Source organism: Anopheles cruzii, chromosome 2 (genome assembly GCF_943734635.1).
Source record: "Anopheles cruzii chromosome 2, idAnoCruzAS_RS32_06, whole genome shotgun sequence".
NCBI classification, from domain to species: Eukaryota; Metazoa; Arthropoda; class Insecta; order Diptera; family Culicidae; genus Anopheles; species Anopheles cruzii.
This window is the reverse complement of record NC_069144.1, coordinates 23,579,723-23,603,820: the sequence shown is the minus strand read 5'-3', so window position 1 is coordinate 23,603,820 and position 24,098 is coordinate 23,579,723. Positions and strand designations below refer to the sequence as shown.

At 46.2% G+C, this 24,098-nt stretch overlaps 2 protein-coding genes across 2 annotated transcripts; one reads left to right on the top strand and one right to left on the bottom strand.

The window, feature by feature from the left end:
- Nucleotides 1-798: 798 nt before the first annotated feature.
- Nucleotides 799-17,964, bottom strand: LOC128277500 (SLIT-ROBO Rho GTPase-activating protein 1-like). The gene is made up of 13 exons (XM_053015963.1): nucleotides 17,871-17,964; nucleotides 7,451-7,634; nucleotides 7,206-7,371; nucleotides 6,762-7,112; nucleotides 6,208-6,696; nucleotides 5,870-6,137; nucleotides 5,557-5,769; nucleotides 5,379-5,484; nucleotides 5,069-5,293; nucleotides 4,817-4,988; nucleotides 4,667-4,746; nucleotides 3,941-4,538; nucleotides 799-2,049 (listed from the first exon to the last, which is right to left on the bottom strand). Exons 1-13 carry the CDS (start codon nucleotides 17,962-17,964, stop codon nucleotides 799-801), a joined length of 4,197 nt encoding a protein of 1,398 aa, XP_052871923.1.
- A 4,022-nt stretch (nucleotides 17,965-21,986) lies between these two features.
- LOC128268384 (intraflagellar transport protein 74 homolog) lies at nucleotides 21,987-24,098 on the top strand. Its single transcript, XM_053005456.1, has 5 exons — nucleotides 21,987-22,117; nucleotides 22,181-22,292; nucleotides 22,364-23,342; nucleotides 23,411-23,931; nucleotides 23,991-24,098. Exons 1-5 carry the CDS (start codon nucleotides 21,987-21,989, stop codon nucleotides 24,096-24,098), a joined length of 1,851 nt encoding a protein of 616 aa, XP_052861416.1.

Here is a 24,098-nt window from a genome sequence, read left to right as displayed (position 1 = left end):
CAAACGTTTCAGTTTCGTTGCTTCGTATACTACACTGGGAGTCCGACGTGAGCACAGACACCAGAAACGTGGTACGCAGGAAATTATGGCTTTCTGCTGCAATGTTTTACTTTTACGCAGCCTACAGTCTTCTACTAAACATCAGCTCTCTAATCCTTTCTCTCTACTTTACTACGCTACACTACGGAATACGGATTTTAGTGTTGGTGTGGGTTCATTTGGTTGGCCTGATCACGGGCGATGTGTATTGCGTCGGTCTAGGCTGAGTCGTTAAATTGTGTGGTATTTTATTACTGTGTAGTTTTGGAAGTATGTATGTGCGTACTCGCAATATTGGTGTTTTGATCGCACGTCTTTGATCGTAGTACTAAAATCCCAATCATGCTTTCTTCCTCTTCCCCTTACCGAACACCGCATACGCAAATCGATTAGATATTCGAATGGACGTTACTAGGCACCGCCACTGTGGCTTACGGAGAACTAAACACTTCCCGCGATCATATCGATCCGGCACCATCATCGTATGACTAATTGTTCCAATTTGATGTTAATGTATAAATTTTGTAAACTTCGTTCAAGTATATGTCACTTCGAGTGCACTCTGCTTTCGCTGTATGCTTGATTGAGATCCCGTTCCCACCAAGTCCCTGTTTAAAACGTGTTCTTTTCTTCCGCGTCGTCGCCTAATAGGCCCCATTGCTACGCTGGACCTCTAGTGGTTGTTGTTGTTGTTGTTCTCGTCACTGCCAGACGCTTTTACATGTTAAACGTGTTCGAGCGAGAGAACAAAACCCACTTCTAGTCAGCATTGCGACGCTGCATCTCCGGGGTTTGTGGAGGCAACACTTGGGGTTTCTTCAAAATTTGTGGTTTAAACTTAACCTGCGGTTTGAACGAACTCAGATTCTTTGCCTGCTGCTCCTGCGTAAGTGACGCAACTCCAGCCGCCGATGTTCCCTCGCTGGTCTTCATCAGACAACCTCCGGTGAGATGCAGATCGGCAAACTGCGAAACAAACTTCTGGGTATTTCGCGCTGGAATGGGACTTTTGCTCAGTTCTTTCACGGGTACGGCGGCACCGACCAGATCGGTACCGCTAGCTGATGCCACGATCGAAGACGCCGGTCCTTCCGGGGTCTCTTCCAGGGTAACAGTAGGTGCAATCGAAGAAGTGATTATATTTACTCCTGGGCCAGTGGGCTCGTTACTCGGGCAGGGCTCGATAATCTTCGAATTGTCTACGCTCATGCTAACAGCAACAGATGTCTCGCAGGAACTCTTAATACTGATATCCTGTGGTTTCACCTCCACTTTCGGCTTCTCCACAACCGCCGACGAGTCTTTCGCGTCCAGTTTAACCTCTTTCTTGGCCGTGTTATTTTCGTACACGGGTGATTCGTTCGAAAAACGCTCGTTTTTCTTCAGCGTGCACTGGTTTTGGGCCGCGAAGCGTTCCGCCGATGTCATATCCTCCAGTTCCGCATCGAGCGACTCGCGCGAAACACGTATGGCCTCCTCTTTACCGATGGCCGACGGTGGAAGGTCCATCACCAGATCGGGGGCAATACGATTTCGGCTCAAGATGCGCGATGTCGTCAAGTTCTGATAGGAGCTCTGTGTCGCACGTTTCTGCCACAGATCCCGATTGTGCTGAAACACGTTCCCGGTCGTTCCGCTCATACCTACTCCACCAATCGCCAACGAGAGCTTGTTTTCAGATAAGCTAAAGCTTTTCGAATGATACTTTCTTGCCGGTTTCGGTGGTTCGAAATGCTCCTCGGAACCAGATGGTTTCGATTGTTCCGCTTCACTACTGCCAGTCGGTTTCGGAGCGGAAAGAGTCGTTTCGCTTCGACGGTTCAACCCCAGCGTTGATTTGCTATGTTCCGAAGGGTCACCCATGCCACCAAGCCTCGGACGCAGCTCCACACTGTCGGTGTCATCGTCGTTAGTGTTGCTGCTAGTATCCGTGTCGCTCGCCGACGTTTTCTCACGGTTGATAGTGATTTTTGTGGGCTCGGCATATATCGGTTCCGCTGGCTTCTGTGTCTGAAATTGATCAACACTAATCAGTATTTTCTAAGATGTGTAGAAATAGATGCAAAAACGATTTTTTGACGTTCGAATTTTATGAAAGCATTCAATGGCATCTACTTCATAAAAACGTGTGATAATGTTTGGATGTTATGCTGGATGATGGTGAAAAATTATTAAATAGAGTACATTTTTGGATTTGTTTAGCTGTGAACGAAATCGGGAGTCATAAAATCACGCCTTTAATTCGTTAGTACCAATATTACATTGTCCACTACCAAATGTTACGTAGACAATTACGTACAACAACTAGGCTATGTCGGCCCGTTGACTTAAACAAACAAATAAATAAATAAACATATAGACAATGCGTCATTAGTATAAATTTGAAGAAATGTAACATTGCCGATAGTGGAATTAATCTATGTAATTTAAGTAAATCAGCGTTGAACAAAAAATTTTAATGTAAAATCATATCGAAGAAAATAGTCTGGAAATTAGTAGTAATCTAGTCTAATAAACTATGAAAATTCAAAAAAACATAGAAAAAAGAATATACAACTTACGCGGACGTGCACTCACCTAACAAACGGGTTACAACTGCTCGTACCTACCATAATTTTATGGATTCACAAATAACATCAATACGGATAACGAATGGAAAATAAAATTGAAACCAAAAAACTGACACGCAAGTAGCAAATACTGAACAATCAAAGAACCAAACAAACCATCTGTTAAGTTTCTGTTTAGAAAATTACTACGGGGCTCAATTCTTGGCAAAGTTACTTTGAGTGAACTGCACGTTAAAGGAAAAAGCACGATAATATATTTGTTCATGTAACTTTATGAGCAAAATTATGATCTTAAATGTAGTCCATTCTATACTCGACTCGCTTAGGGTATTAGTGTAATTCCTAGCAGATTGTGAAGCAATCCTATGCGAAAATTGTCTTCACTTGTTTCGTGTCATATCTAATATGACCTGATTTGTTTTCTTATTTTTGTCATTTTTGTTGATTCTAATCGTTACCAAGAAAGAATACCTTTCGCTTCGATGATGATAGTGATAATAAACGGCAGAAACATTGTGGTCGAGCTTCTGATGGTTGACGTCTCTTGTTAAACGTGTTTTGCAAATGAAAATGTCACACCACTCTAGTCGATACCTTACATCGTTTTGACACTATCATACAAATAGTCAACCGTTGCTATGCTACCCAAGTAGCCATGGTGGTGGCTATGCTACTAGACCAACTTCCTCAATTACTGTTCTTAACTTATGTGTTCTATACTATACATCTAAAAGATAGATTTCATCATGTCGAGAATCAGGAAGAAGCTGCAGAAAAACAGTGAACCAGGAAAAGTAGGAAGGACTTTACACCTTAGCTTGAAAGGACGACATAGCTACTGAAGTTTCAATTTCTTACACACTACGAACGGCACACCTTTGGCGATGGTGCACACAAACGAGAAAGACAAAAAACTAAAAACAAAGAACATTCACATGCATCTTATAAGCGAACAAAGCCAACTTAAAATTATGTTTGTTCTATGCAAGCAAGGCTTTGCTACAAACCAATGAGGTTATAGCAAAACGAGAAAAATTTGCTACTGGCGAACAGAGTAATAAAATAAAATCGAAAAAAAATTGATTGATTGAAAGCGGCTCACTTGGCAGTCTTTGCGCTGCACAAATAAACACACGTCCTTTTGCCAAAGCTGTTTTAATGTACGAAAGTGATGCCACTTTTCACTTTCGCATTCGCACACAGGGTATGATAGCATTCGCAGCACACACGTAAGGCATGAATGATGAACAAAACTAGCGTACAACGGTCACAAAGAAAAAGCATCGACAATACACGAAAATACACGAATGTTAAACGGTTGTCTCCAATACCTCGTATGTGAAATGATTCATGTCCTCGACGAACTCGAAAGAGTTTTCAAAAGAGTGCGGTTCATCGTGGTAGCTGTATGCCGACGTTTTCAAATGATCAACACTATCGTAGTGGATGTAATCGACGTCCTTCAGGTCGGTTCCCAGCTTGTCGCCAATCACCGGTAACGTGTGGTGTGTTGCCGCCGGTAAAGGTGGTTGATGGGTGACGGCTGTGCTCACTTGTGGCATCTGTTTCGGTGGATGGTTTACCGTGGTTGCCTGTGAGGGATGCTGCACGCTCTGATGCTGAGGATGCCCCGGTGACGCCAATGGACCACTCAACAGTAGTGCACCCGCAGATCCTCCACAATTGCTTCCCGATGGACCGATGCCGCCTTCACCGGCGGAACCCGAACCACCTCCGGGAGCTATTGTAGCACTTATGGTTGATGCCGTGTAATCGCTTCCGCTCGTGATGTTTGAAAGTGTGTTGGAGTTCTGTGTGCAGATCGAAAGCTGGCTGTTGAGCGAAATGTTTCCACTGGGACGACGCTTTCGAACGGATTCTTCGGAGCTGGATGATTTCAAATGCTCGCTCTTGTCGCGATCTTCATCTCTGGAAAGGTTAACATAGAGAATCGAAATAATGATTTCCGTGAATCAATAATGCCGTAGCAGGAACAGGAAACACAGGAAAGGGGAATAACTGTTTCTACAACAAAACAGTAAAAGAGTGTTACGTACTTGATTTTAAGCGATATGTATTTATCGGGAATTAGTCCAGTTTTACCCTTGACAGCACCACGCCACCAATCATTGGAAACCTGTTGGCAAGTACATTAATGTATGAAAATAAACGTGGCCAGAGTTTAGTTTTCCCCTTCCGGTACGAACCTGATTGTATAGTATCACAGTATCTCCTTTGCGTAACGATAACTCGCGTTCGGATCGGGCATTGAAATCGAACTGGACAATTGCTTCAAAAGTGTCCGACTCATCCTCGGATGGATAAACTTCCGAGTCTAGATCCTCAGAAACTTGCTCGGTAGGCGATTCACCAACATCGCTAGAAATTACGCAGGATAAATTAGAAACCCGTCACAAGGAAGAGATCAAGATGCCTATTTTAAACAAAATAATACTCACATATCTTCAAACGCTTCGGATGTGATAAACTTTTCGTAATGCATTCCGGCCAGGTCCTTTGGAAAGAGCTCCGCGTGGTGTACGATTATGTTTTTGATCAGTTCATTCACCTGATTCTGATACTGCACCTGATCCTTGTCCTCGGGTGCAGGCATTAGCGTTGGTCCGAAACAAATCGCCAGATTGTACGCATCCATCATATTTTCGTCGGAATATTCCGAGAGACTAGGGTAGATCAGGAAGCGAGAAAATTCTTTCAGCATCATACCTTCTACTCATCAACTACGGAACACTGGATCCCGATACTTACTGGTTCAAAAATGCGAACAGGTACCTAATAACCACGACAACGGACTTTGGTAGACTTTGGAAGAACTTTCGTATTCCCGATACTATGTCGTGTTTGGAGTCCAGTTCTGGCAAAAAAACATCAAGTACACATATGAAACTCTAGACGAACCATGGAATACACTGTTTGTAACACTTACGTGCCAGCTGTACGAAATGGTCAAAGTATATCAATGGAAACAGCGGTTCTCGTAGCTCTCGCAAGTAGAGCTTCAGCACACCGGCCACGGAATTGATATCGGACGCGTCAGTCATATCGGCCAGCGGATCGTCACCGCGTTCGAATGCTTCTCTAAAGTTACTTATTTCTACTTGAGATCCTGACACCCTGAATATGCCTTGGTGATGCAATCCTGCAAAGACACGTTGGTAAAGCGCCAACAAAAGTTGCTTTTAATGTGACCGAATATGCACCCAGTTTAATCCCATATAAATGTGTGTGTGTGCCCTTACCGTAGAGATTGATGACTCTTATGCAGCTTCGTAGAATGAGCGGTATTTCTTCCCCGGATACTTCGAGATACTCTTCGAGTGAACCGCCAAATAGTTTCGGTCGGCCCGATTTGTTCATACGCCCAATACGCTTCCGCTTGGGGACGTTCGATTTGACGAGCGTGTCCGTTTTGATGGCTGAATCCTTCGCCAGCGCGTTGCGCAGATATTCGGCCTTCGAGTCCAGTCTCGCTATTCGTGATGTGGCCAGAATATATTCTCTGATTTTCTGTACGAAACGAAACATATGCAATTAGAAAATACCACCAACCGCTGGGGTGACGAGTCCGGTTGTGTACCGTAATGTAGAACTCCTCGATTTCGTTCTTATCGGATCGCAACTTGACGGAAACATTTTCGGCCTTTTGGAATGCAACTGCACCGTCACCGAAGGCACCAGTGCAATCATAGTCCTTGGTGTTGAGAATGTCCAATAGATTGATTTCGGCCGTTTCCAACGTTTTCCAGATTTCTTCCGACTCCATGCGCAAGTTGTTGACACGCTGCTCCAGTTGCTGCAAGCGAGATTCCATCTCCTGGTGCAGCGCCTTCTGCAGTTCGGGCTCGACATCCTCTTCCTGGCCTTGGAACTCGAGTCGTTTCGGTATCATGAAGGCGGCACTGTGCTGCTCCAGAAACTTCTGTTTGTCCGCCCGACTGTCCATAGAGTTGACAATGTGCGACAGGGTTTCGGCATTGTGCAACACGGCCCTGCAACGTCCCTGGTCGGCCGATACGTGGATGAGTAGTGCCCGCGAAACTACCGAGTGAAAGCCCAGATCCATACACTACAAAAAGAAAGACGATCAAATCAGTGCGGTGCGGGGAGCGATTAGTGGGCGATTCAACTTACATCGATAAGATCGCTCAGGTCCTCGACAAAATATTTGTGAATCGTTGTGTTGGAGGCCTCGAGACACAGCTGATACTCGTTCTTCGCCTTCAGTGCCTTCAGTCTTGCGTCGCTGTACTTATTTTTGCGCTTCAGCACCTCCTTCTCAATCAGTCGATACTTTTTGCTCCGTTCCAGCTTCTCCTTCGGGACGGTCTGCTGCAGTTTCATGCGCTGGTTTTCGGCCGCACGCAGTTTCTTCTCCGCTTCCTTCGCATCCGTCTGAAGGGTGTGGTATGTTTTCATATTGGTATGCAGCTCCTGCAGAATTCGTAATATCTCGACATGCGTTTCGAACCCGATCTCACGGCACTGCGGAATGGTGAGGGACGTGCGGGGGACCCCGACAATTAATTATCAAGTCAAACGTCGTTTACCTCCGACAAAATGCAGCCAGTCACTAACCTTTCTGTAAATTCGCTGAACATCGTCCCACACCGTTTGCAGGCGGGCCACAAGGTGCGTGGAATATATTTCCGACATTGCCGCGTGGTCCCGCGACAGAGACTTGGTCTGGTTGATCAGCTGCTGCCAGCAGGAGTACGATGAGAACATGGGCCATTGCTCCCGTCTGCGAAGAAAGGTAGTGGGGAAATAGAAGAACATTTTACGGCCCACTATTACACGATAAGCGCAATCGTAGGACTCACTTTTGTCGCTGCTCCTTGTGGCGCAGTTGCAGGCTCTTGGTTAGTTTGTCCAAACTTTTGCTGTAATCGAGCTCCACTTCGCCGCGCCGCCGGAAGAAATCTTGCAGCTCTTGCACCAACGCGATCTGCGCTTCCATGCGCACATCGAGAAACTTGAGCTGTTCATTGAGCTGCTGTCGAATGTCTGGCGAAAGAAGGATCATGCAAGAAAGAGAACGTTAATGACTTGTAAATTGAATGAAGACACTGGAACCATATGTGTCCATACGCCAGACGACCCCAGCGACTTTTACTCAGAATCAGCGATGACGGACTGAAACGGTTTTGATTCGCTTCTCGCTTCTCAGTACAACTTCTCACAACTCAGTTATGCTATACTTCCACACACTAGAACGCACGTGTCTCGTGACGATGTCTGCCAATTGGCCCAGTTTTCTTCAAGTGTGGGCCGAAAATAACAGACTAAACATGACGTGCACAAACAGAGTTGCTGCTCGTGTTACGCCAGGAGTGATCTATTGCCGATCACCTACAGACGGAGCGAAGTACACATATGCGGGCATACTTTCGGCTATCTCGCACACTGGAAGTCCCACAGCCACCACGGATTTAACGAAACGGTATTTCTATTTTTATTATGTTACACGAACAAATGAAGCAAATGTCACACAAAATGGACATCATTTTAAAACATCATTTAGTGCAAAGAAGAAAGGTAGCGTAGTTATATACCAAACACCGCTAGTGAACCCCAGGATGGTAAATATAACGGTCACTTCCGTTCCTTCCTCTATTATTTACTTCCAGAATTAAGTCACATCCGCAGCAAGGCGGAAAAGAAAAAAACCGTGAGTCGCGCACGACTGTGAACATCCAAAACAATCGGACACGCCGTTGGATTGCACACATTTAACACGTTCAAGCTCGTTATGGCTGGTGCATTTACTGCTTTTACGGCCCATCGGTGGTCGGTTGAGGTCGTGAGGTGGGCGCACCGGGGTATTATGTATCGTCCGGTGGTCCGCTCCGCAAAAGGCGGGTGTCTTCCATTTCTTTTCCCGAGCCAACATCGAAACAAACATTGATCCCGCAGCCGTATATGCCGCCGCCTCGCAAGCGTCACAAACAAATTGCTTCCGTTTATTTGGAACCACGGGCCCTCTTCTCTCGCCGGATGACTCATCTGTGCCGATGGTTGGTCTTCTGTGGTTCGGAAATCATGTGTGCGTAGGCGTCTAGAGCCGTGCCGCCCTATTTGATCTACAGTTTCCTGCAACGCACCGTATGCAATACAGTGTGACTAAGGACGGGATGTGTCTTCCCCTATGTTTCGAAAATGCTGCTCCCTTTCGCTACGGCCACACCCGGGCCAGGGGTTCCAAAGGTTCTTGCCCATGGATTAAAATGGAGACTTTACTAGTGGGATCTGATGTGGAAGAGCGGACATTAATTTTTGGGGTGATTGCTCAAAGTGAGACACATACAATACAGCCTTCCGCACCGAATGCCACACGGGCACGGACATGACTGCAACACAGATATTTTACTCCCATGGCTTTGCTAAGGGACCAACTTTTCCGTTGAAACTCATCTTCAGAGGTCAATGTTTCAAAATTTCAGAATAAATTCAAATTCAAAGTTCGCGGGGAACTCAGAACTGTCCACAATGGCATGTTGAAGATAAAGTTTCCGAGATTAATGTTATTCATATGCCTTACACTCAGGGATGAAGCATCTTATTATTTCTATTACATGATGTTCCTTCATGTTGGTGAACCGAATTAAATAATATCTATTATTTAAAAAATACCAAAAACCGTCGGTAGCTGAAATGTAGAGAAATTGAGGGGAACTTAACAGTTTCGCTTTGGGCATTTCTGCAGCTTTAGTCAAGGGAAAAAACAGTAGCGAGAAAGCCGCGAGACCATGAACCGAAACAACGCAGCTGTCCGACTTTTTCCGGTTTTTACTCATACTGTTTGTGGTTCAACTCATTATTCAGCCGTGTCGTTGATTGTCTAGTCCTCGGATCGTGTTTTGCATATGTAAACCGTGTACGAATCTCACAACAGTACGCTCGCTTTTGCATTCACCATTCTCATAGGCAAAAGATCACATAAAAACGCGGTTTAATGTATGCTGAACGGAGCCATTCGTGTGCTTAATGAGTGACATTAAAACTTTTTTTTTTCAAAATGTGCCAATGGACAATTGGTTTCTTTTTCGTCGTTCAAAATAAATAACCACGCACGACCAAGCGTTGTACCACCGATCTGTCATCTACATTTGGTCTTCAACCCAATATAAGGCGCGGTCTTGATAGACCACGCATCTCTTTGGAACGATTCACAATGTCTTGTTACATTTTTGTGATAAATAAAACTGGCATACGATGCTAAATATTACCTGGAAACACATCCCGGAACTCGGGGCTGGGTTGATGGATCCATCCGTTGCGTTGCTGAATTATGCATTGAAACATTTCGCATTCACTTGTTAATGGCCACTACTATAATGGCGGCAAGCACACAACTTTATAGGCCTTCTCGCGGACAGGCCTTCGAATATGTTCAACGATTAAATTATCCTGCGCTGTTCGTCGTCGTCGTCTTCGTAGCTTTCACTGTTCTTTTCGAACAAACGAATGATTAGGGAAACTTTATCACATATTTTGCCGACAGTGTAACGACATGTTTAGTTTCCATAAACTTCAATCACCGGCACTTTTCAATGCCTCGGATGAGTTAATACAGGAGATTATGGGGCATTCACATGGGGTAACTAGTTCGAATAGAATGAACAAACACCTCTGGGGTCACAAGTTTTCAGTCAAGAAACCGTTTCAACTTCAATGTGCAATCCAACTTGAAACGAGTCTATGTTAAATCGAAGAAAGATCTGGTTTATGGTTTAAAGGTTCATGGTTTTATGGTGAACCGTACTTTCGGCTTTTTGTTTGAAGTGACTTGGTCAAGCCAGGAGTTCTATTATCACTGCCCTCGATGGTTCAAATACTTTTGGTAGACGCTGTCTCTTAGCAGTATCATCGGCCGATGTTCTGTTTAGATAGAGGCGTGACCTTTACACACCGCAAAGATTACATGATGGTTCTCAATATGACCGAGTGTAATATACTTGAGTCGGTCGGTCAATTCATCATTGTTCTTATCACTTAAAACGGTCAATGTTGATTATACTGTTGACAAAACATGGCAGGCAGAAGGGATCCAGGCATTCAAATCGAATCGTGTAGAAAACATTTCATTCATGAGAAAAAGAGCATGCATGAGAGTTGATTTATGACAGACTCATTAGATCACCATCATCAGCAGGGAGGTCACTTAAAGTGAATTTCATCATGTAGACCATTTCTCATGTTACGATGTCAATAGACACCATCCCGCGAAGCTAGTGTGTGTTGATTTGCGCTTCCAACTATCGGCAAAGCCACCGACCAAACCAACATGAGGGACAGTTCTCCAAGTCAATCGAGCAGCATCCGGCCCCATTTTACAATCATGTTTTTCAGCTGTGAAAGTGAAAGTTCAACTTTTTCTCTCGCTCTCTCTGTCTTTCTCTTTCTGTCCGTTACAACTCAACAAATAATAGGAAGCAGGAATGGCGCGCAATTTCCAGCTGAATAAGAAAAATCAAAGCTTCAACAAAGCATTACTATCCAATTCCTACTCGAGTTGGAGGGCAGAGCACGGCCAGGCGAGGACCAGGCATGGCATTTTGCTGCCAGTTTCCCATCTTAGTAATGGAAGAAACTAATAAAAAGGAGTCACGGTTCCTTATCTGTCTCTTCGGCGCTGCCTTGGCGGAGCATTTCGCTTCGCGTCAATCGGCTCCGCTGCACCTTGCGCGGCCCACGACGACGATAGTGGAGGGGACCGACCAGATGTTTGTTGTTTCACTGGCCCTGTGTTCGAACCCTTCCATTGTGCTTTCCGGGGGGGGCAATTTATTTTATTCCCTTATCTTAGTTTCTTTTTACTTTCTTTAGGGTGTGATTGTTACTCCAAATATGCTCAATCTTCACAACGAGCGTGAGCTCTTTTCTTGTGTCTAGTTAGGCTCAAATCCAATTAGTATCGAAATGATTAGGCAAGGCGACTAGGCGATAGGCGAGTATCCGGACTATCCACACTGAAATGATTGAATCCCAAAACAGAAACGGCAACTGCATCCGAACACACCGTGAACAACACCTAAAATTATGTAACTACCAGGACAACAGCGTGTGGGTTGGAACATTTCCGGTTTCTAACATAGGAAGCCAGATTTGTGGAAGTCGACTGACAAGCAATCGCTCGACCGGTATCGTTGTGCCAATCTTCAAGAAAGTGGATTGCATCACCGAAGTGACCCAAAACCGTTTCTTTTAATAGGTTTTGCGGGGTTTGTTGCCATAGGGCCAATTATTCTTGCAGTCAGTTGATCAAGCCGATCCGTATAAGAGTGGCTGGCTGATCATGTTCGATTCGCGTCGTATAAAATTACTGAAAAATCGATCCCTGACGGATCCCTGCTAGACGGATACCTGTGTCAAGTATCTTGGATCGATCGAACGAGTTAGAGATTACTTTATATTCCAATCGTATAGCGGCGCGGTATCGTATATCGTCACAGTTGGTGCACGGGAGAAATGTTACTCTCACCGGACGGCAAAAAATTATTATTCTGCTTCATCACGCTATCTTGGCCAATTGATAGTGTGTAAGCAGATACTATCGACCGATCGGGTTCCACCATTGGATCCCACGAAACGGCGCGGCATAACATTCCTATTCCTGGCGAAAATTCCTATTCGGCTCAACTTTCTCACCGAGGCTCGTTGATTGGTGGCCAATCACGCGTGACTAGTGAATCGGTGAAAAATAAATCCAAGAGGATTTTTTTCCTTGATGAGCGGGGAATTATAACATGGCAAAGGCACGCCTTCAACGTCCATCACGCGTAATATTCATCTGTCGGTCGAAGTGAATTCGGTTTCAAATTTGATTTATGCTGGTAAACAACATTAGGGCCAATTCCTAATCAAACTTCTGCACATTCCCCCGGTTGTGAGCCCGGTTTCACATTAATGAGGTAATGATCACTGTGGGTTCATCAATCTTCAACCTAAAGAAGATCGCGCCGTCAAGCACTCCAGCATACAAAAATCCAATGGTTTTCTATACGTTGCATGAGTGCCCATAATGCAGTAAGCTACAAAAGAAAGCACACACAAGAAGTGTCCCAGAGCCTAAAGAAAACTGCTTATGGCTAGCACGTTACTTATGCTCCACATATCGTGGATCGTCGTGGTGACGCATTCGACTTGGTACAACCGGCATCAGTCCCGGGGCAGCAGCAGGTTGACGGAACAGCGGAACCAGCGCGCCTGCTCCTCTATTCGCAACATCCGCATCCACAGGAAAGTAAAATCACTGAATGTTAAACACATAGTGAGCGCGCTGATGTTTTCCGGTTTTCCCGACTCTGTGCATCCTGGTGTTCGTTCTTTGCTTGCTGGGATCGCGGGAATTTAATGAAGAAACAACTACCATCGGAGGCTACTGCGACTTGTTTGCAGCCTGGTTGCTGCTCTCTGCCGCTGACACCACCCATTGGTTGCCCATGTCACGTTTCCCACCGGTACAACCGGCCAAAGAAGGAAGTTATAACCTTTTACTGTCTCTTTATCGCTTTCCGTTCGGATTCGACCACTTATTATGGTCACGACGAACCAGCACAACCGTGAACCTTTTTGATACCACTCCACAAGACGCACTACTGTTACTTTTGCGCAGCTACCACCCCGTTCGTTTCGCTCTTTTAATTGACAAGAGGATTTATACGGTTTTTCCTGTTCACTACTTTAAAATGCTGAAATTCGATGCAAAATTAATCAACTTTTTTTCTGTAAACTTTCTGCGGCATTTAATCCCGCAAAAGGAGCACCACTCTGTTGTGGACGAAGCGTGTGTCCATATTCGAGCCAAGCATTCGATTGCAAAGATTTTATCTGCTCTCCACTGCGCTCAGCATCCCTCCTGGTTGGTTCCAGTGCTTGCATTTGCTCTATTTTGAGAAAAAGACATCACAAACAGCTGCGCAATATCACAATTGAGCCGGGTTTCATTGGGCTGAGAGGCAAGCTGCATCTCTCCTGTTCTCGCGCGGCTGCGTTTGTAACACACCGAAACAGCACACTTTGGACCCAATATCAATTTCCTGTTCACTGCAAAATCTCCTATCCGAGGGCTGTTGTGTGCTAAGATTAGCTTTCTTCGTTGCTTCGGTCAGCTTCGAACCAGTTGTTTATCCGTCACCGACGCGTTTTTGGAAAAGAACCATCCTACACCCGCTTTGGTACAAATAAACATTATTCTAACCCATTCACTACAGAGAAGCGACCTCGGGCTCACATCCGGTTGCATTCGGTGCACACACACACACACCGCGGGCACAGAAACGCACAAACGAAAGACAATGAAACCATAAATTATTGTGGTCCCCCAGCGGACCAAATCGGCCAACAAAGCAACACCCAAACACGCACTCCCTTCCGTGTCACACGAATGGAGGGCGCTTTTGTGGTACACTTTTGTAGACAAATTTGTAAACTGTTGCACAAACACACTTTGCCCAAAACAATTTGCTTTTTCGACGTCCTCCCGAAAGCATCGGCCAGAATCGGCGAAGATTGGTCCGCAGAGTCACACCCGCTATGGACGCAAAATCGACCACATTATTCTGTATCGTTCTCTTGGGTCGCTCGTGTGCTCCGATCTCTTGTCGGAGGAGATGGTTTTCTGGTACCGATGATTGCTTCCGCCAGTGAGCGAGAGAGAGAGAGAGACAGAGGGAGCATAAAGGAGTGAGAGCGATTCCGTCGGAGCATCTGGAGACCCTTTTCTGGGAGCGCGAAAGCGAAATAAGAAGATGAAAGTTAAGCCCCCCCATCATCGAGAGGATGATGCTCGAGCCGGAATGGAGATGCAGGACGAGCACGATTGCACCGCGGAACGGAGGAGAACAAAGCTAACTCGATCGATGTTCCGTGTCCGAAATTAGCATGCTTTATAGTGTTATAGTCACACAGTGTCACCAGCGGGAGCCGTTGTTGTGGAAAACTAAGCATGGGAAGCATGCTAAAATGTGTATATTTTCATGAATAGATGAGGAGGAACTCTAGCCATGGTCACGAAGTCTCGAATGAACAATAGAGTCTTCGCGAGGTCAAGAATTGCGGTTTCAACACGTGTTCCCGCGTTTGCATAAATCTTTCCAGAACATAGTTTAGGCAACCACTAAAGATCGCCCCAAACAATGGCCTCACACTTCCGCTATTTGTATGTCGCCTATTGTCCCACTTCTTGTTCAACTCTTCTACATTCTTCCAATGGTTACAAAATTGTTTTGCATTCTTCATGCTCCTTCTTTCTCGTGCAGAATACACAGCAGCACATCACAGCACCATCTCATAGCAGCTAAACTTTGACGGACTTTCACCGAGCCTCTTCTCTGATCGTTGTCACGGCGAGATAACCAGGCGGGAATCGGATTGGTTTATCTTTCACTTTGGGCACCCACACCGCGCGATTGTCCACATCACCGCACATCGGCCACCGTGACTTTGCAGACCGCCATTTTTTATCGAGTTCCGCACAACGAGCGATTTGATGAGGCCCTTGTTTTGTGAACTACCTTTCGTACGAACACGTCCCGCGACGAAACGTCTCGTATCGCTTGTTTGCTGCGTAATGGAGAGGAGCATCTAAGCGAAGGGTAGCAGAGCCGCGGAGTTGAGCATTGAGCAGAGCAGAGTTGCAGAGAGCATTGGCCAACACCAGCAAGGGAGTGTGAGTCCCCACGCACTCACACCAAGCAGCGCGCGGTTCATATGCTCACCATATGGACTTCGCGGCTAATAACTCGCGGCTTTTCCCATTTAACGATTCCAGCTTTAAATGCAACCAGTACTTAGTGACACATTGTTAGATTGGATTGTTAAACACCCATTAAACACTGATAGATATGGCATAAATCCGGTAAGTTACAGACAAATTAATATAAAGCAGTAAGTAATCGTAAAAAAACGGACAACAAACCGGCGGCACGAAATGGAATAACTAACGAAGCTAAAAGCAGGCGAGACGCTTCAATTGAATAAATTGGAAAATAAGCAACCGCAATCTGCATGAAAGAAAAACAATGCACCACACGCGCAAACAATACACACCATCGCGCGATGTTACACATTAGCTGCTCGGTCTTCTCATCATCGCGCCATCATCGTCATTTATCTCGGCTTCGGCGACCATCATCATTACCCGTTGAATGATTCCCCAACGAGTTCCCCCTTCTCACTAACATTATGTAACACAGCGCCACACACACAGCCGAACGTAGAAGTCTTCTCTTTCTGTTTTATGCTCTGATGCTTTTGAATGAAGCGAAACTGCGATTTGTTTTTGTTTGAAGTTGCGCTACCACGAACACAGTGAAACAAACGAATCCGAACGATTATTTGTTTATGTTGGTGTCGTTGTGGTGTGCGTGTGATGCGCTCTTTCACTCACTCATGCATACAGAAACTCACAAAACTCAACTGTGGCAAACTGCTGTTTGCCACAGTTGATTGCAGTTGAGTTTAAAATGTCCGTTGCGCTGTGAACATGAGCTTCGTTTAGTTCCAGGTGCTTTCCGTTACTTTCTTGCAAAGATAACCACGAAACGCAACAGCTACGAGAGAGTTTGTTTAAAAGGGTTTTTTCCGCATCGAAATGAAAATTGAAACTTCATTTTGTTGCGTTACGATCGGTCACTCGAAACCTATCGAAATTCGCCGTAACGATCGCAGCACACCAACAAATCTTTTGCGGCTTTCAAAATGTCTTTTGTGCTTCCCTTCAGATGGTTTTCCTTGCATTTGTCGAAGTTGATGGCGGGAGAGTTTGGAAGAATGTGCGAATTCAGCTGTTCTGCTGAACTAAAATAAACAATCCAATAAACGTTAATAACCATAACTTCTTCCCAATCAAACATTCGGGTGACGCTGGGCGGACCAAAGAGGAACGGCATGTCGTCGGCGGCCTTTTTCTGCTTGACAAAGCCATCTTTCTCTCGTAACTCGGAAAAGGGGTTTCGTGGAATTTGTGTACCGAACCTCCCAATCTTGTCCAATATGCGAGAAATATATGTTGGAACGGGCGAACGTTTCACTTCCCGGCGAAGTTCGTGCAAAAACCATTACTCATCAGCGCGCACTCTATCGTCGGCAAAGAACTCCCAGAGTTATGTGTTTTGCAGTGTTATGCAAACACAAAATTGCTGTTTTGAAACCATACCCACCGGAGGAAGGCCATTTCACAGTCATGAAAATTACGGCCTTTCAAGAGCTTCGTGAGACGAAAACACACCTCACCTGTTCGCGGAAGCAATGACGGACAAGGCACGTAATTAGCATTACTGAACCCATTAGTACCCCATTTCATTTACCCGAGATATCTGTCTCTCATAGAATCATTTGAGGGTTCAAACTAAAACCAAATTCAGGGTAACTTAAAGGATCAAAATCGCACTGGCGTTGCAACACTGCAGCGGGCCAATCAGTTTTGGAACGCAGCTTTCAAACTGTTGCCAGGTTACAAGCGTATCATTGAGGGGCCAACAACCAGTCACGCTGGAGTTGGAAAAAAAACCCTACCAATTGTCTCTTAGGGTGCGCCGTGCACTCCTTCGCCAGGGGGGGGCTAGTGTAATTCGTTGCATCGAAACAATTTAATTTCATTGACTAGAACAACCACTGTGCGATCCGTTAGCTTCCTGTAGTGACCAAACCAGATGTAATGTGAACCAACTAAGCGATGGCCACAACTTAATGGAATGATTAGGGGCTTCATTTCGGGGATAGGATAGAACAAATGGGTACTTGTGTACCGTAAATCAACGCTTTCAAAAATAAAAATAATGGAGAGAAAAGGACAGAAATTGTTGTTCTTTACAGATCCGTAGTCAGATTAACGCTATTTTGTCTCCAAATAAATGTGGTATTTTTCACAGTTTTCCCGTTGTTCAACAATCATGTTACTTTGTTGAACTGAACGGCAACAGCCGTGTCATCTTTTAGTATTAAGATGATGACTTCAGACTACGCTCTCAATCTAGTCTGGTCCGGCGAAGCTGGGAACATGTGGTGACTAACTGGTGCTGTCGTACGCCAGTTGCAGCTACGAGCGCAACCATGATTAAAATTGATGATGATAACCAGTGAAAGAAGTGTAGAAACGTACCGAACGGGGTCGTCTGATGATTTGGATGCGTAAGCATCTTTTCATTCTGACACGATTGATCATTTGTACTCATTTTTGACAGTTAATTAATGTAATTAGTTCGATACTATCACCACAAAAGGGAGAGTGTTACTTACTGTTGAAGAGATTTAGCTTCCTCGTCGATCCTAGTCGCCGCATCGGACTCTTAATGTTGCCATCGTTCTCATCCATCATCGTGAGCCCGTTCATTTTTGTACTGCACACTTCTCCCTGCGCTCTAGGCGCTGCAACCAGAATTCACCACTCAAATTAGTCCTCACTCTCCACTCCACCGCTCAAAAGCTGCTCTCTGGCAGCATCTCGTTACGGGTAGCTAGGAAGAATTCGCACAACAAACACAGTTCACAAATCACAACACAGCGCGGCTGTTAAATCACTGAAACAAATCAGAAAACTATAAACAATTAATGCCCGCTGGGTGCATAATGTTCCACAAAAAAGAGGAAAACATAAGTGTTCCGCACTGCTCGTTGTTCCGCTGTTGTTCCCACCGTGCCCACAGATTGTTCTTCCGCGCAACAAACAAAGCGCGAGATTGAGGGAGTTGATCGAGGGGGTGTGTTTTGCGAAACAATAACGCAGCGCGACCGCACACAGGAACGGCGGTCGGTGGTGGTGTCGATTGGGTTACGCCGCATAAATCAACCTCCAAGGGTGGGCAGGGGAGCTAGCTCAAACGTTGGGATACCCTCTCATTTCACCTTCGATCTTTCACTTTCTTTTGCTGGGAATATTACGACGATGGCGACGACGCCGCCCGGGGCTGCTCAGGATGCTGGTGGCCGATTCCTGGCGGGCGTTATGGAGAATGGTTGGCGAACCCTTGGTGAAGCTGCGACTATTTCCGGCCGCCGGTCTCTTCTTTCACACTTGTACTTTGTGTCGGGCGAAGCAAAAACAACAAACCAGCGCCACACCACACGCGTCACGAGGCACGCTTTCGGGGCGCATAAATTACAAAAACCCGCGCGGCATATTACACAACATTCACACTGCACACGAACGAATTCACTTTCACACGGGGCTCTCTCGCCGGGATGCAGAAAGTGGAATCGAAGCACAACAGGCCGCGAACGACTTTCTCTCTCTCTCTCTCTCGGACACGCCGAAATTAAATCAACCGGAGTTTGCGCGCCGTGCCATTTGCCAAACAACAGAGATCACTTCCTCGCCCGCTCCACGGATGAAGAGCCCGCGGCGCCTGAGAGGCCGTCTGACCGATTGGCCGATATTGTGCGCTGCGCCCGCGCGCTGACGTAATCGCCAAGCGAGCTATCAACGAAACCGATTAACATCACTCTCGATTTGGCTGCTCCTCGAGCGCGCATCCTCGTGATTCGCCCCAAAAAAAACAGCGTAAATTAATTGCGACCGAGCAAGTTCCGACGAAAGAAAACTAACTCTCCGATGCGACACGACACATGACATTTTACACACCTTTTCAACGGTCTCTTACACAAACGCACACACACGTAACGCTGGCGATCGCGTTTCGATTTCACTTTTGACAAGACGTCGCGTAATTGCCAGATGCGTCGTCCTGCGCGACACGACCAAAAATTGGCGTTGTTCGTGCTGGTGATCGTTTGGTTGATCTTTGCATAAAACTTGAGCCAATTCATGGCCTGCTCTTTTACCAAGAACGTCTGATTGATGGAGTTTTCACTTTAAAAATGTGTCAGGACAGATGGACGGACGTAAGATGCTGAAAGATCGTTTCGAACTAGAGCCGATCGGTATACACATTTATGAGTTCCTTCTCTCGCGTCGTGTGCCCCGCTGAAAAGGAAGACGAGGGAACTTCAACAACGAGCGAAAACGAGACCCTTTTCCCTTTCATTGGCGGCGGCGGCGCTGGTGAGACGCGGTTTTGGGCCGGTTTCCCGAGAAAGAGGGAACACAAAAATTGCGCAGCCTTCCGAAAATGTTTCGCTTTTGCGCCTCTCCCTTGTTGTTGGAAGCCTCGCGGGCTGGAAGACGAAAAACATCTGTTTCTCATTTTTAACCAACCACACACGTTTTGCCCTGCACGGTCGTCTGGCAAACGATCCGTTGGCGTAACCGTCCGCGAGTTGAATGAAATTTGAAACACAAAAGAACGTTCAGTTTTGGGAGACATTTTACACGGGCAAATCCATCGTACTGTCCTTTCTTCGAGTGACCGAGATACTAACTGATGGTGGTCAAACTTCCTGGACTTCGGGTTTCATATTACACCGCAATCCCTCTCCGCGGACCCAACCCCTTCCGGAATCCCTAGCGCTGCTGTTATTTGTTTAAGCGAAACAACGCGGCCGTGTGTGTGTGTTTGAAGTTTACACAGGTTTTTATGCTCAAAGGGAGGCGCGTGAAGTGTTCAAGCTGCTTTACACTTCAGCATTTCTGGGCGCATATTAACCACTTCGCCGAAAGAACCCGAACATGGAGTGCGCCGGCAGCTGGAGATCGAGGAAAATGGAATCCTAAAAATAGCCGGGAATACACAGAGGCACGCCAATACACAAACCCCCTAACTGCGCCCTGAAGACGCGCTCTGCTTTGCATGTGGGCTGCTCAAGGTTGATGATCGCTTAGAAAGGAAGCACCTAAGTGGCGATTCCTGTTCGGCCAGACCTATATCTGCACCTGGTTGGCAAAGCAATCTTTTTGGGAGAATTTATATCCACGATAAGATAAGGCTGGAATTTGCCACCTTAACCACTTGGCACTTGGCCAGACCCGCACACACAGTGTTAGACAGTGTGCGTGTGTGTGCACAGATCTTTCGCGAGTTACTTTTACTTCCAAGATTCGTCGGATCCGCATCGCCCTTCAAATCCTTTCAGGAGTCCTGCTCAGGATCGGCAGCTGCGTTAGGCACCTTTTCGCAGGGGTGCCGCCAGCCAAGAAAACAAAGAACAGAAAACACCACCGTGTGCACGGAATGGCGAGTTGCGAAAAGAATCGTTAGATGCCGAGCTTAGCGACGAACTTGGGTGGGGCGAATATGGTTGGACACACGGCACCACCGCCGAACAGGTTTCTGTGTAACCGACTCTTACCGCCCGCGGTTGGCAGCAGTGGGACGACGACGGTTCTCCGGATGTGGCCCAAGAACGCGGCTTCAGAAACGGCGTCTTACCTGGCAAACGAGAAGGCAAATGGGAACGCCCGGGGGTTCTTCGATTGTTTATTAATCCACCGAACCGCTCGATCTCGGAGTCAGCTGGTTAGAAGTTCCAATGGCCCGCGCGACTGATGCTGAAGCTATCGGACCAAACGGCGTGCTCCGCATGCGCACACTACCGATGGCCATTGCGCCTGATCAACTTTCTTGCCACACTTCCCACGCTGACGCTGAGGAACACCGAAATGAAATTTTAACACCCACTTCCGACACTCGCCACATTTACTGCGGTCCCAGAGACAAAGCGGTCTCCGCCCGCGAAAGAAGAGTTGTCTGGGGCCGCAGTGGGAATTACGGTTTAAGTGATGACAACATTTGTAAAAATAGGAGGATGCCCAGGAGTAAAGCTGGATGATGATCGTTCTGCAAGTTCTACGACAGGCCGACACGAAAACCAAACTCACTGTCACACGAATCGGCCATCGCAGCCGCGAAACTGGTGATAATTCGTAAGCCGATTGTTTTTTTTACCAAAACACAGCGTACACAAATGTTGAGAACTTTCAGTGTTTTATCCGTTTACTCTTATCAAGCCGCTTCGTGGGGTTTGACGCTCCGATAGCCGGACATTTGACTGTACTCATACATTTGTCTGTACTTACGTACTTACTGTTTTGTACGTCGAAAATAAGAGGTAAATAAGAGGCCGAACAAAACAACACAACCGCACGCTTGAATTTTTTTATGAAGTAACTCTTTCTCTGTCTTTCTGAGTTGCTAACTAAATGCAAACCTGACTTTTGAACCTTACCTTTCTTAACCGAAACTGACCATAGCGAGATTTTTCTTTTCTCTCTCTCTCTCTCTCTCTCTCTCTCTCTCTCTCTCTCTCTCTCTCTCTCTCTCGTTTCTCTGCTCGATAAACGTCAAGCAGCTTCGAGTTCGCGAATACAGAGGGCGCAGCGAAAATTAAAAATATTAAAATTTGCGTTGCCTAGGAAACCGACATCAAAACTATGCGTTGCAGAAGCTTACCAAACTTTTAGTGTTTTGCGTAGTTGTTGAGAAGATTTTCGGGGCTCCGGGCAAAATTCCCTGGATTTAGATGGAGGATCACAACAATAATTCGTCGGCACGTTCTGATCGCCCTTCATCGCGGCGTGGTGCTGGAGAAAATGGTTATTTCGGTGGGAACAACGATTCTGTTGCTGTCGTGAGACCGAGAACGGCCATGAAGTTAGTGTTGAATTGGCACTTCTAGTCAGATGTTTTAGGATACTTAATTTGCATAATTTTTAGACCTCCGTCGGCCGTGCGCGGTGGAACTGCCAGTCGTTTGACGACGAACAGTCTCGCGACGAATACTTCAACATCGCATCGCATTGGAACCGCTCTGGGATATGCAGGAAATGTAAGAGCCTGGAAATGTAAATGGAGTACCCGATTTGGTGACGTTTTCTTTGTTGTTTTGCGCAATTTCAGCGGATGACCGAGCGGCCAATTACGCAGCATGGGATCAGTGGTTTATCCACCTCGTACGGTCGCCTCGGAACATCTACGAGCGGCAATCGGCAAATCAAGGATAAGCGATACTGGCAGGCGATGCTGCAGAGCAAAATTCAGGAAATTACACAGGAAACCGACAAACTTTTGAAGGAGAAAAAGTTTCTCGATCGCGAACGGTCCGCACGCAAGCTGTATGAAGGCAAGGTGAAAGAGGCGGCCAAGGAGCTGACCAATCTTCAGTCCACTCTGACGTCCATGAATTTGGCGCTGGACAATTGTAGTTCCGGCATGACCAGGCAGCACTTGCTAAACGAAACGGTTGCCCTCCGGGAGCGAAACGAGCACATTCAGGAACACCAATTGGAGCAGATCTTCAGGCAGTTTCAGCGTAGGGACGCCGAAAACCGCGAGCTGGAAGCGGACACGGAAAAGGAGAAAAACAAGATCAACGAAATAATCATGTCGCTGCCCGCGGATGATCAGCGCAAATACCGCGCGTTTCAAACCCTGTCGGAAAATCTGAAAAAACAAAACACCATCTTCCACAGCGAAATCACAGAGTTTGAAAAGCAAAAGGAACGCCTGACGACGCTCATTATGAACTCGCAGAGCCGTTCGGAAGCCCACCGGTTGAAGTCGAAGTTGAAAGAACTGATGGCGAAGCGAAACGCAATGGCGGACGAAGAAACGAACCGTCTTTCGCCGGCACAGGAACGGGAAAAGCTGATCAGCGAGGTGCGCTCAAACAACCAGGCACTGGCCAGCATGGGAAAGCAGCAGAAAATCGTCGAGGACCAGCTGAACGAGAAAAGGGAAACTTTGCAGCAAATCGAACAGGATCTCGAGGAAGGCAACTCGGAGCGGCACGTCAAATACAAGGAACTTAAAAAACGAGACGATGTTATGTCGAGTTTCATGGACAGTTTCAGCACTAATATGGCAGAGGAAAAACATAGTAAGTGCGAACAGAATGCAGAGAAATGTTCATTGTTCATTCCTTGGTAATGTTTGCTGTCTTTTCAGATATCGAAGTACTCAAGAATCAAATCACGTTCGCTATTGAGCGCATAACATCGCAAGGAATCAACATAGCCGGTCTGGGCGAGGACAAGTTAGTGGGTAGCGAATTTACATCGAAGAACGATCTAAACTCTCACGCTGGTCTCATAAAAGAGTACAAAAAGCTGGGCATTCAACTGAAACAGCTTCAAATACTCGAAAAGCGCACCCTTCAGCAAGTTGGTGCCCTCAGACAGGAGGAATCCGAGACATTGCAGAATATACAAAAGTATGCTAACTTAGAAGTTCCCCGTTCGGAGGCGATCGTAAAAATGAACGAACTTTCCGGCGTTCTGCAGGAGCTGGAGGATAAAAAACGTGTTACTGATAACGTAATAGATGAAGCACGTAAACGAAATCAGGAGATAAAGAACAACCTTAAAAGTAACGAGACTTACCGCCTGATTTCGCATCTCGAGGACAAGCTGGTCGATTTGATGAAGGATAATAAGACGCTTCAGGAGTCAGTTGACCAACTGCAAGAGGTTCGTAACGAGACGCTGATAGTTGGAACAACTGGTAATTTTATTCTTATAATTTACAGGAAAACGACTACAATTCGGTGCGTGAGGATGTTAATGGGCTAGTAGACGAGCATAACAAACTGTTGTGCTCCGATGCCGATAGTGAGCGTAATAATCGTTTGCTGTAG

What these genes read in the sequence shown, in the direction of transcription:
- LOC128277500 (XM_053015963.1), bottom strand. Translation starts at nt 17,964, where the DNA reads ATGAACGGGCTCACGATGATGGATGAGAACGATGGCAACATTAAGAGT. An exon ending in CACAAGGAGCAGCGACAAAA is followed by an intron (nt 7,372 to 7,450) that starts GTGAGTCCTACG and finishes CTTTCTTCGCAG; the next exon opens with ACGGGAGCAATGGCCCATGT. An exon ending in TACATATCGCTTAAAATCAA is followed by an intron (nt 4,539 to 4,666) that starts GTACGTAACACT and finishes TAACCTTTCCAG; the next exon opens with AGATGAAGATCGCGACAAGA.
- LOC128268384 (XM_053005456.1), top strand. Translation starts at nt 21,987, where the DNA reads ATGGAGGATCACAACAATAATTCGTCGGCACGTTCTGATCGCCCTTCA. An exon ending in AGACCGAGAACGGCCATGAA is followed by an intron (nt 22,118 to 22,180) that starts GTTAGTGTTGAA and finishes CATAATTTTTAG; the next exon opens with ACCTCCGTCGGCCGTGCGCG. An exon ending in TATGGCAGAGGAAAAACATA is followed by an intron (nt 23,343 to 23,410) that starts GTAAGTGCGAAC and finishes CTGTCTTTTCAG; the next exon opens with ATATCGAAGTACTCAAGAAT.